This window comes from Anarrhichthys ocellatus, unplaced genomic scaffold (assembly GCF_004355925.1).
Source record: "Anarrhichthys ocellatus isolate YVR2014 unplaced genomic scaffold, GSC_Weel_1.0 scaffold77, whole genome shotgun sequence".
NCBI classification, from domain to species: domain Eukaryota; kingdom Metazoa; phylum Chordata; class Actinopteri; order Perciformes; family Anarhichadidae; genus Anarrhichthys; species Anarrhichthys ocellatus.
The window spans coordinates 1,633,133-1,645,880 of NW_022280107.1; the positions used below are offsets into that span (position 1 = coordinate 1,633,133).

The 12,748-nt window shown below is 41.8% G+C and overlaps 1 protein-coding gene across 1 annotated transcript in view; it reads left to right on the forward strand.

Moving 5' to 3' along the window:
- kalrna (kalirin RhoGEF kinase a) overlaps positions 1-10,768 on the forward strand; it is a 53,007-nt gene extending 42,239 nt beyond the window's left edge. Inside the window, exons 30-41 of the mRNA XM_031873950.1 lie at positions 2,302-2,464; positions 4,300-4,362; positions 4,577-4,604; positions 5,462-5,624; positions 5,865-5,986; positions 6,198-6,329; positions 6,656-6,817; positions 7,759-7,837; positions 7,955-8,006; positions 8,444-8,592; positions 8,879-9,017; positions 9,258-10,768. Of these exons, the coding sequence (XP_031729810.1) occupies positions 2,302-2,464; positions 4,300-4,362; positions 4,577-4,604; positions 5,462-5,624; positions 5,865-5,986; positions 6,198-6,329; positions 6,656-6,817; positions 7,759-7,837; positions 7,955-8,006; positions 8,444-8,592; positions 8,879-9,017; positions 9,258-9,815 (1,810 nt within the window). The 3' untranslated portion in view covers positions 9,816-10,768. The remainder of the gene's footprint in view (positions 1-2,301; positions 2,465-4,299; positions 4,363-4,576; positions 4,605-5,461; positions 5,625-5,864; positions 5,987-6,197; positions 6,330-6,655; positions 6,818-7,758; positions 7,838-7,954; positions 8,007-8,443; positions 8,593-8,878; positions 9,018-9,257) is intronic.
- The last annotated feature ends 1,980 nt before the right edge of the window (positions 10,769-12,748 follow it).

The following is a 12,748-nucleotide window of genomic DNA, read 5'->3' on the forward strand; positions in this document are numbered from 1 at the left end:
TCCCTTTTGCACTATTTAAGATAAGAAAAAATATGAATGAAGTCAGGCTGTGCAATATGTTGCGTTTAATGGCAACGGTCAGCATTGTACTGTTGGTAGTCTAATACTAATGATTTTAAATGTATTTTAAATATGTAAAATAAACCATTTGGACTTGAGCATGAGTTAGCAAAGCGACGTGAAGGTGAAGTTGTTTTGTTCTGCGGTAGGCTGAAGATGATTGTAGTTTTTAAAATTTGTAAATAAACTACAACAGCAAACGTTAAACTGAGCGGTCTGCCTGCTTCTGTGTGCACTTTCATACTATTAGATGGAGCTTCTCTATTTAAAGGGCCAGCGTGAAGCATTTTGGGGGACCTATTTGCGTTTGTATAACTGTTTTCATTAGTGTGTTACCACTTCATATCTAAATAAGAAGTAGGTCCTCTTCACGGAGTCCGCCATCTTGTGCTGCCATGTGCTACGGTAGCCCAGAACAGACATACCAAACACTGGCTTTAGAGAGCCTTTTTGCATTTTTATTTTTTGTTGCCTGAGGGCCACCGTAGTTCTCCGACACGCTTGTGAAACTGTGAGCCCCAGAGTGCGAAACCGTGGTACCGCCAGTCTTGGAAAGGGAGGAGCAAGCGGAGGGGTTTTCAGTTGGTTGCAATTTGCAACCACACCGCTAGATACAACCAAATCCTACACACTGGCCCTTTAAGACGAAAGAGAGAGATTTAGGAGTAAGGGGACAAAAGGTGTTTTTTTTAAATTGTCAATTATTAAAGTTATATTTTATTCAAGGTAATGTTCTCTATCAAGGATCCTCTTCAGGAAATTAGACTGAAAGTGAATAGATTAATTATTATTTAAGAAATCATTTATTTTAAGTGTAACAGCACTGTACACTAGAGCAACAATTACACACCTTTTCCCTGTATGTTTAATTTCAGATTTTTGTATTTGTTGTTATTGTAGTGACATTTCTTTTAACTTTGTTTGTTTCAGTTTTTACTAACATCAACGGTTTGACACTCCACAGAAGGTACAAACTTGAAATATAACTTCAAAAAGTTTTGAAAAGGTGAGAAATTAAAGGAAAAAAAACAGCTGCATTTTGCTTTAATGTCAGTTTTTCAAAAACAAAGGAACATTTATTTTTATTTTTTTGAACATTGAATTTTCACGAGTCTACAGGAGACACAAGTGTGTTGAACTGCAGGTGTGATTCTTGATGAACATGTGTTGTCTCCGTTTGTGTGTTGGATGAAGGTACAGTACGTTACTGTTTCTCTCTCGTCTCGTTGTTGCTCTCTCCTCCAATCTAACTTTATTTCCGTCTCAATAAAGACTGACCAGTGTCCTTCTGTCCCTCTGTCCTTCCTCTCCTGTATCTTAATGGACCAGAAGAGTCTGGCTGCAGCTTCAGGCTACAGCAACCCCGTCAGGACCCTCTGCTACAACACACACACACACTTAGACTGTACAGACAGACTGACAAACATAATGGCAACAGAGGAAACTATGGAGGCCAGAGGGTGCCGAAAATATTATACAATGAACCATTCATTCAAAAACTCTAGCAGCAAGTTATTTTTTAATTAAGCAGTACCTCTTAATGTGAACCGACTGTTGTCATTTCATAACTATAAAAAATTTGAAATGAGAATATATCGTAATAGATAATATTTTAAAACATTTGTTAAAGAGAAATTTTTGGAAGGATCCTGTCCCAAGCTTTTTAATTACAATTAGCGGTTTCCACTGTAATTATAAAAAAGTTTAACATTTAGGTGCAGAAATAAGCTTCCATATGTCTGTAAGGCTAGTTAGTAGAGCTTGGTTGTATTGTGTTGTAGCCTTTAACAAAAAAAATGTTAAACTGAGTAGCTGTGTTACCTTACTAGCATATTAAAGTTATGTTTGCTAGCATGTTAGGCTACCATCTTGGTGAGATAATAACAGTGTAACTAATTTCATTTAGCTATTCCAGGGTGCTGTTATTGTGCCCAACTTACTTGGACATCTAAACCATTTATATTATTAGATACACCTGTGTTTTTCAGGTCTTTATTATTTTGTGTGTGTAAATACAATGAAAATACAAAGATGAGAAGTGGGGCAGAATAGAAATGAATGCATAAGAGGTATTAAACTCACAAAACATGACATGTAGCATTCCTCTCAGCCACTTGATAGCTACAGAGGGTCCTTAGGAAGTCTGGACGGCCATGTTGCCTCTGCAGCCAGACTTAGATGGACACCGCTGAGCTTCTCTCTGATTGGCTGGTTGATGTTTCTCGTTCCTGTACCGAACAGGAAGTCTCTGTCGTGGAACACACTGCGTGCCCGGAAGCGCGCTGAAGCCAAGGACGCCTCCTCGTTTGGGGTCAGAGGTCCGGAGAACGGCCTCCTCCGTAAGCCCAAAGAAAGCACGCCCCCTCCCCCTCTCGCCTCCCCAGCCACCAGGCCAAAGGGCAAAGTGAGTAAAGCAGGCCGACGGCGCACGCTGGTGATGTCATATGTGTGTGCCGAAACCCCCTCACCTGCCCCACTTGTTTTTTTTTTTTTTTTCTTAACCCGTGTGTGTATGCACGCATGTGTGTGCGCGCGCAAACCTGCAAACACACAGTAGTTTCTGTGTCTTTATTTGAATTCAGCGGTGGTTCTCAACCTGCAGCTGACATGAATTCAAACTGTTATTTACTGTGCTGCTGGGTTCAGTACATTTTGTATTTATGGTTCAGGTTATGGGCAAAAGCACTGACTGGCCAGCCAAACCACAACTTAAGGTTTAGGTGTAACTTTAAAATAAATTAGCCACGTTTGTATCCAATATATCTATTTATTTGTATTGATCTATTTATTTTGTTATGTGTACTATGGCTTCATTTCCTATTGAGACCAAAAAATGGCACAACAAAATGTATTTGGTCCTGGAAGTTTGGTGACTTAGTGACAACTTTTGGGGCTCGTTAGCAAGCTGCTGTGAGCGACAAGCTAACGGGTAACATGCTACCTCACGGTTAATGTACACAATAGCCTGCCATGCTAGTCCGCTTGCTAACTGGCGAGAACTATCAAGTTAGCCAGTACAACCTTGATGATTGGCACAATCGAGATGGGTACAGTAGCAATTTACCCTTCTCTAAGCCCCGCCCCCAGTGCTTCTCCATCAAGCTGTCAGTGTTACCACAGAGCCCACACTGTCACTAACTGCGCTCCCTGCATAAAAAATACAAAAAAGCAGAGCTAATCAAAAGATTAGACGGTTGAGAACCATTAAACAAGAACACGGCAAGTTTCATTTTAATCATTTTTGTTTTACCCCAAACCCTCAAATGCACTGATTGGAAAATAAAGTGATTTATTTTTGTGTTTTTGAGTTGTGATTTATTTATCCCTCCTTGTGCATGGATAGATAGAGGTAGAATCCACTGCATTATTAATTAAAATTTGATTTGAAATTAGTTTTTTGTTTGCTGTGCTAACCAGTGTTTTCTGTAGTGGACTAACATGGTGGAGCTCTGGAGTGTTCTGTGTGTTTATGACGGTCATGGTGTTGTTTCAGTCACATGATGTAGGATTATATGATAGTTGCTGTTTCAAAGTTAAAACACTTGGATGCTAAATGCACAACCTTTTTCTCGATCTTTTGCTTTTTATACCCCCTGTTTATATGAAAAACATTTCAATAACTGACTGTCAATGAGACAAGCTCAGATAATGGTGACAGTCAGATTTACATATGCAGCTTTGAGTCATCTTTGGTTTTAGTATCTGTTCCAATTATTTGTATCAACAAAAGAAATGCAATGAATGATAAAATGTATCGTGCTGAGTGCAATACAAACATTTAGCTAGAGATCCTAGACTGTATGCTGTATTGTAGATAGGATCTGGTGCAACAATATATTTGTTTTTTTAAAGCTTCTTGCAGCCATTTTTGTAATTTAATGAATCCCAAAAATGTTATTCTGGTGGAGGGTGAGATGAGCAAGCAAGCATAGCTGAGACACCTGTCGGCCAAGCAAACACCCAGAAACCACCATTAAAATAGTTCTGGAAATCTTCTTCCTTTCCTCTTCCTCTGCTCTTTCCTCACTGTCTCCCTTGGAGTTTTCTCCATTCTCAATTTACCCCCTTTTCCCTCATTATTTCCTCTCCGATTATCCCCTTGTTCTTCTCTTCCTTTTACACAATTCCTTCTCTCTTCCTTGCGTCCTTTTACTCGTCCCTTATTCCCTACCCTCTTTAAATCCCACATCTTTCCCATTTTTTTTACTTTCCTCTTGACTTCCTCCTACACTCCACCAGGACGTTCACACTTCAGATGAGTCGGACTGTGACGATGACCTTGACCCAAAAACAGGCATGGAGGTACGCGCACACTATCATTTATTTAAAGGACTTGCATGGAGTTACAGATTATTTTTCCTTGGAAAACATCTGAAGCAAGTGGACAGATTTTAAATCTTAGTATCGACAGAAAAGACACAACTACAGTATTATGTTTCAAATATAACAAAGATTGTATATTATGTTAAACTAAACCTCAGCTAGACATTTAACATTGACCTTGTCTGTTTTCCAGCTTCTCAACCCAAATTTCATCCAGGAAGGTAAGAGACACATGTGGTCATCTGAGTCTGACTATCATCAAATACACGTTTTAGATTCAGACAATGCAGTTTTTGTTAGTTTCTTTGTGATAGGTGTGCATTTCTTTTTTTTAAATCTTGTAATACCTTTTTTGTCCACTAGAGGCTGAAGTGAACAATGATCCTAAATGTTCTAATTAGAACTAAAATCATTCATGTTTTATTCCAGGTGAGTTTTCGGTTACATGACCTGCTAAAACACAATATATGCACCTTGTGTTTAAACCCACCTGGAAGAAAACATGAATGATTTTAGTCCTGTTTAGAGCATGTGGTATTCTTGCACCTCACTCTCTTGTATTAGTGGTTCCTGCACACACCTCACCAGCTGCAGAGCATACATAAAACTTAAGATCGGGTCGGCTGCATGCCTGCTTGATATATTATTCTGAACATCAGAATCAGCCCGATGCACTGGTCTGATTCCCAAATCTGGGCTGTTTACTAGTCCCAAGTCCTCATCCCCAATGACTATCCAAACATGGCAGCCATTTCACCCAAAGCAGGATGACATTTTAAACAATCTAGTGCCAGACAGCCTGCCAGAATTAGGAATGACTTTGCTGGTTATCTGTTGTGCCTAAATGCCACCACAAAGTTGAGGTCTGCTGGTACAAAATGATAGGAATGAATGAATGAAGCTAGAGGGCCACACTGTTTTCAAACCCCCTACAGCCACATCATGACCCGATGAAGATAATTTGCTCCCAATCTGAAGTACACATTTAGAAATATATACAGTATATTCCCTGATTTATGCGTAAGGTTCTTTAAAACTAGAAATTGGAGTATTTAGTGATGTCTTTTCCTACGTGCAGTGGCTCCAGAGTTCCTCGTTGCTCTGTCAGACGTGGTGTGTGCTTTCGGGGAGACTGTGGTCCTCTGCTGTAAAGTCTGTGGACGACCCAAACCCTCCATCACCCTGAAGGGCCCCGACCAGAACACAGTGACCAGCAACAACCGCTTCACCATCGACATCAGGTAACGGCAAGTGCACGTCTGTGAACTCTCCTTCGTTCTGTAGTCGCTCTAATTCCTACACTTAACTATTATGTCCGTCCTGCTTCCCTGATTTCTTCCCATCATCTTCTCCTGCTTTCTACTATTTTTGAATCCTATTTGTTGTTTTCTCCCTTTCCTCTTTCTTTCCTTCAAATTCCTACTCCTCCCTTTCTTCTCCTCCCTCTTCTTCAACCCCTTCTTCTTCCTCCTCCTCTCCAGGGATACAGGCGACATCTTGTTGAAGATCTGTAACCTGATGCCTCAGGACACTGGCATCTACACCTGCGTGGCCGTTAACGACCACGGCTCTGCCTCCTCATCCGCCTCCATTAAAGTGCAAGGTAACTGTCATGATTTAAAAGGAGCTTTTCACCTTTATCAAATGGTAACTTTAGTCAGCACTTGACTAATAATGAGTCAAGGAAGATTTTAGTTTTTTGGAATAGTTTAAAAAAAACTTTCATATCAAAAAGAGTTGATTTCAGTCAAAACCAGTGGTTTGCTCACCATTGTGTGTGTGTGTGTGTGTGTTTTTCACCCCATCTCCTGCAGGTATCCCAGCAGCCCCTGGGAGACCAGTGGCCCAGGAGGCCAGCAGCACGGCGGTGATGATCCACTGGGTGCCTCCGGCTTCATCCGCTCACTGTTCCGTCAGCAGCTACACTGTGGAGTACAGGCAGGAAGGTGTGTGTGTGTGGGACCAGTTGGATTTATTATTTTTTTATATGCAAAGAGATTAAAGGTATAATATGTAGATTTACGGCATTAAAATGTCTGAAAATGACAAAACCTACATGTTGTTTAGTTGTGTATATCCCAAATGTTTTTCTAACCCAGAGAAATCTGTACTTTTAATCAAGGTAACATGTCAGATCCCCTTACTGCACGCATCAGCGTCGTTGATGCAGGTCTGAAACGGCCATGAATTGACTTATTGTCCAGTTTTAAACCCTTGGCTGCAGAAACCTACAGATTACGTGTTTAAACCATTTCACCTCTCTCGCCCTCAGACTCATTGCTCTGGCAGCAGGTGGCCAGCAGCAGAGAGGAGTGTGTTCAGATCGACGCTCTGATCCCCGGAGGTCACTATCAGTTCAGGGTGCGAGCCTCCAACCGCTGGGGGATCGGCCCGCCGACCGAGCCCTCAAATATGATCACACTGCCCAGCAGCAGTAAGTCTATACGCACGCACACACACACACCATGTTTTCATGGTTTATGGGATCATTACATTGACTAACATTAACCCTACCCTAACTCCTACCAGCCTAATCATAATCCTAACTCTTACCCTAACTTTAAACCAAGTCTTGACACTAAAATGTAATGATGTGCAATATGTCCCCTTAAGGAAGGCGAGTCCCCACAATGTGACTGTGTAAAGCGATTTATGTCCCCACAAGCCATGAAAACACACACACACACACACACACAGTTCCATAAAGTGAGCACAAAACCTGTTTTTCCTCAGAGAACATCTTCAAATGAATAGCAAAACATTGTATTTGTTGCCATTTTTACAAGAGTGAATGATGGATATTAACCTGATGTCTTTGTATTAAGGACATGGTTAGCTTAGCTTAGCATAAAGGCTGGAAACGTGGGGGGGGGGGGGGGGGCAGCCCGTCTGGCCCTTTCCAAAGTCTAATGGTACAGAAATATAAAAACTAAATGTTTGACTTCAGGGAGGATTACACGTTTAGTTTAACAGTGTCAGGCTAGCTGTTTTACTGTGGTTTTGTAGTATTTTTGCTAAGCTAGGCTAACCGTGTCCTGATTCTAGCGCTGTACTTAATGCAAAGAGATTGATCTTCTCACAATGTTAAACTATTTCTATTTTTACAGCCAATGCTGATTTTCAATGTATTGCCACATTACACTGTCTAAATCTTAATAATACAAACTATTTATGGATCAAAGCAGCTTACAGTAAAGCCATATCCACAGTTTATCAAACTAAAAGTCTAAATTCCTGCTAAACCCTAGAGGAAAGTGTGGGACAGAAAAAATGACATACTAATGTTGTAGAGAGGGCGGCACAAGAGAAAAGCTCATGTAGTGTTGAAAACTAAAAGCGTTTACTACTTCAATCCTCTTCTCTTTCTCTGTCCAGACTCTGGGTTCGATGGAACTGGGATCCAGTGGAAAGAAAACTTTGAGTCTACCTTCTCTGAGATCTGTGAGATTGGAAGGTACCCAGTCGCAAATTACCGAGTTTCACAACCCAAACTTGATTTTCAGCTCAGGTGATAGGTTTTTATGTGTGTTTTTTTTAATTAAACCTCTCTTGTCTTTGTTTGTGTCATCAGGGGACGATTTTCGGTGGTGAGAAAATGTCTCAACAAGTCTACAAAGAAAGAGGTAGGGCACCCCCGACAGAATGACTTATTATTATTATTAGAGGTATTGCTTTTCACTGGTCAGGTAAATGTTTAGGTGTTTTGAGTTATGATAAGTCGATTTCTGTGTTCTTCTTTTCAGCCATGTTGAAATTCAAGATTATAATGAAGTTTTTTTTTTTCAGTTTAAATAAAGTTATAGTGATTCTATTTCTTTTAGGTTACAATTAAATGTGATTTTGATATATCATAGGTGGAAATTTAGACTGCAGTTTGGTCTATTTTGGGGTTTCCAGATGCACGTAGGATTTTGTTTTAAAATTGCAGTAAAGTATACGTTATTAACAGAATATTAGTGTTCATTTTCAGATGCTTTGAGATCATTTAAAGGTACAGCGTGTAGTGACGTCTAGCAGTAAGATTTGCGATTGTAACCAACTGAATACTTATTCTGTTCAGGTTGCGGTTAAGTTCGTGAGTAAGAAGATGCAGAAGAAGGAGCAGGTGGCTCATGAGGCGGACGTCCTCCAACGCGTACAGCATCACCAGCTGGTGGCGCTGCTGGACACATACGAGTCTCCCACCTCTCTGATGCTGATCCTGGAGCAGTAAGTCTGACTGAATTACAGGAGCTCACGTTTTAAAAACAAGTTTGTGTTGTTGCTGTGTTTTCCCAACACTGTTTACCTGACACTTTGCCCGGTAGGCCCATTCAGCAATCCACTCATGAAACTAGCCAGGAGGCTACATAACAGTATCTTTTGTACCACTTACATTATTTTCGCCACAATGATAGACAGCTGATCAGATATTTTAATAAAGATGGCTGGCTGGGAAGATGACAATATCTAAGATGTATCTAAATGTTACGTTGTTTGTGTTTGTGTGTGTCAGGCTGGAGGACGGTCGTTTGCTCGACTACCTCGTCGCCCACGATGAGCTGATGGAGGAGAAGGTGGCCTTCTTCATCAGAGAGACACTAGAGGCCCTGCAGCACCTTCATACCTGCAGAGTGGTACACCTGGATCTCAAGGTGAGAAGTGTGTGTGTGTGTGTGTGTGTGTGTGTGTGTGTGTGGTACATGAATATAGGTCTGACTTGACCTATAAATTATTTTTATTCTTATTAATGAACATTTGTGTCTTGTAAATGTGTTCCATTATCTGCCGAGGCTGACGGTTACATTGTGAAATTTGGGAAATGCAATTTCTAACTTTTTGTAATTTTCTAATGAATCCTCATCTGATTCTGAATCTGTTTCTCTCTCCTGCAGCCTGAGAACATCATGGTGGACCTCCACTCTCCCACCCCGGGCATTAAGCTCATCGACCTCGGCGACGCCGTCCAGCTGTCTGCCCAGCGCCGGTACGTCCACCTCCTGCTCGGGAATCCGGAGTTCGCTGCACCTGAGCTCATCCGCGGGACGCCGGTCTCCGTCGCGACGGACGTGTGGAGCGTCGGCGTGCTGGCCTACGTGATGGTCAGCGGCGTGTCCCCGTTTCTGGACGAGTCGCCGGAGGAGACCTGCGTCAACATCTGCCGCCTGGACTTCTGCTTCCCGGACGAATACTTCGGCGACGTGACCCAGGCGGCGAGGGATTTTGTGTCCTCGGTGCTGCAGCAGGATCCCAGGAAGAGGCCGAGCGCCACTTCCTGTCTGCAGCACCCGTGGGTGGGCCGCGGGGGTGCACACGGCGGGGAGTACTCCAAGACGCCCCTGGACACGACACGATTAGCCACATTTATTGACCGAAGGAGACAGCTGCACGACGTTCGGCCCGTCACTAATATCAAAGGGCTGGTGAGCAGCAGCATGGGCAACACGCTGTGACGGAGAGGAGCTCTGAGCGTCAACAACAATCCATCTGTGACCACCAGGGCACCCACAATAACACTACTGTATATTTGAAGCATTTAATTATCTTTAGTATTTATTAACGTGTGAGTGGGGAAGAGATGCGTTGCCTAAATCCTTCCTGTGAGAGATTTAGTTCTTGACAAAGGACCACTTAAAACTTAAAAGCAGATGTAATTATTGAAATGTATGGTTGTATGATATTTAATTACTGACTAACACATTCATTTGATCTTTGTTCACCCAGTAACAACCATTACATGTGAAACGGGTCCCACAAACAACCTAAAACACCCCGACAGAACCCAAAGAAATCACCTCAAAGTTGAGGAAATTAGCATTTAGAAAACACACTGTGAGCAGGCTTAATGTCAATATATTAGTTTATATTTGTAATGTTTATTTTTCCAGGGACAGATGATATATTGGAGGCAAGAGACCATTGTGTTGAGGTGGTCATTTTATTAGACCTGTTGCTCAGGAGCACTGGGGCAGCACTGAGTCCGGCAGGGATTTGCGTCACTGAGGAGGCATTTACAACCCATGCTCTGCTAACATGCTTCAGCTAACATATGTGAACATGTTAAAAAAAGCTTCTGAGAGATTTTGACAGTGACATTTTGCCTGACCTGTGACCCCATAGGGTTGGTCAGAAGCAAACATGGCAATTCACTGAAACAAAACCGCTGACGATGTCTGTGATCTGATTTAGTGTCACGGGAAGCTCTCATGGAGGATTAAAGCTGCAGTGTGTAGGATATGGCGACATCTAGAGGTGAGGTTGCAGATTGTATTCAACTGAAACCAGACGTGTAGGAGAACTACTGTGGCCGGCGCAAAAATTTAGTTTGACCGTTCTGGGCTACCGTAGAAACATGGCGGACTCAGTGAACAGGACCCGCTCCCTATGCAAATATCAAAGGCTCATTCTAAGGTAACAAACGCTTAACGATTCTTAGTTTCAGGTGATTACACACTGGAGTAAACATATTTATATTTGACTTCTGCTAACAGATAAACGTAAATGCCACACAATGCTCCTTTAAAGAGTCTAAACTGTTTCAAAAGGAATCTGAAGGATCATAACTAATATCAGAGGAGTTGGTAAATGTCGGTTTAGTTGCTGTTCTTATCCTGGGTCAATGTCTTGATAAAGAACGCTTTGACTTGGACTGTCACTACGTATCACTTTTCAGCAGAGCTATCGGAAATCTTGTAGAAAACTTCATGAATGAAATTTAGGTGAAACAAGCAGGTTTTTCACTCTATTGTGGATGTTTCTAGTAGTAATGGTGTTGAGTGTGTGGTGGAAAGTTTCTACATTCTTCTTGTTTGTCAAAATCTCTTGTGGGGAATCGTCTCTACAGAGTAAAATATTAAAAATAGCAGACGGCAGAAAAAACAACTGGATTTAAAAAGGATATTTAACTCTTCCTGCATAACAGACTACCTGTACATTAACAACTGTGGCTGCCATTTAAACCACCAACATTGGAAAGCTTCTTCAAAAGACTGGATGCAACAGCGTTGAACATTGCTATGATATACCTTTAATTTATTATGTTTATTTATTTCAGGACTTATGTTGGGAGTGAAATTTTCAGTGTTGACCCGGAGCAGCCTGGCCTTCGCTGAAGTAGAGTTGATGAGTAAAGCGAAGCCACTAAACAGCTGCTGGACTGTGCAGCGGCAGCGTTTACGCTGTGAATAGTATTGTGAAAAACTGCTGGAGCTCACATCAAATCACTGACTGACTTAAACGGAGCCGTGCCGTCATGAACTCAAATGAACTGGGTTAAAATGGGCAGTTGTAGCCGGAAGCATCTCTACGTGGAAGGTGGAAAAAAACTACATCACTGACTAACCGCGTAGAGCAAACAAAGGACTACTGGACCTTACACAGGAACACAGAGAAGACATGGAGACTGGAACCCTACAATGTGTTCGTTTCACTGTTTACAACAAAAAAAGTAGAATAATCAGGGAAAACCTGCATGTAAATTCACCAGGGACGGTTCAGAAATCAGGTCAGAAATCTGGTTCTTGATTTAAAAAAACCTGTGACATTTGGTGTTGAGGTGGGAAATGAACTCCGCCCTGATACTTTGCTTCTGTTTGTACATTTGTCTACCAGCCACTGTGTCAAGTAACCAACCATAGTGTTTGGGTTCATTTACCTTATAAAAAACAAGTTAATGTGGCTGCTGAGTCGGTCTTGGATTTAGACAGAAGTCTTGTTTCTACTGATGAATGTACAAAAAAAAATGTAGAATGTGTTCTGCCATCACAAGTGCTGTCCTCTGCTTTCACAGTGCCCCCCTTTCTGACCATTTTGCATCCCCCGCCCGTGAGCCTTTAGTGTACTGCAATAGTAAGCATTTATTTTCATGCAGCCGGGGATGCAGAATGGTGCAAATGTAAGCAAGCCACAGTTCTGTAGAAGCGACTTTCACCTTTGTCTAGTACAACAACCTCCATGCAAGTCTAGGGCTGGGTATCGGTCCGAAATAACCCAGTACCAAGTAGTACCGGAACTACCTGCATTTGTTCCTTTTTGGAGCCAGATCTGGAAAAAAAGTACATATTTGAAGTGAGCAAATGTATGTAAATGAGAACCAAAAGCAAAATTCAGTCGCAGTTTGAGGTCGCTTAACAGGCAACGGGTCCGTCTCTGCTGGTTTCCTTTTTCCTTTAAAAGGGCCGGAGTCCTTCAGTTACTCTTTTCATTTACATTTCAACTGAAGTGAAATCTGTTCTCTGCATTCTAGTATTTCAGCCTAGCACTCAGGGTCTTCATGAGGTGCAAAATACATCATATTTCAACAAAACAGCAGAATATTTCAGCTTCCCTGAGGCCTGTATTTCTGTCTCATTAGAATCATTAATAGTTTCCCGTAAAGACGGCCGTT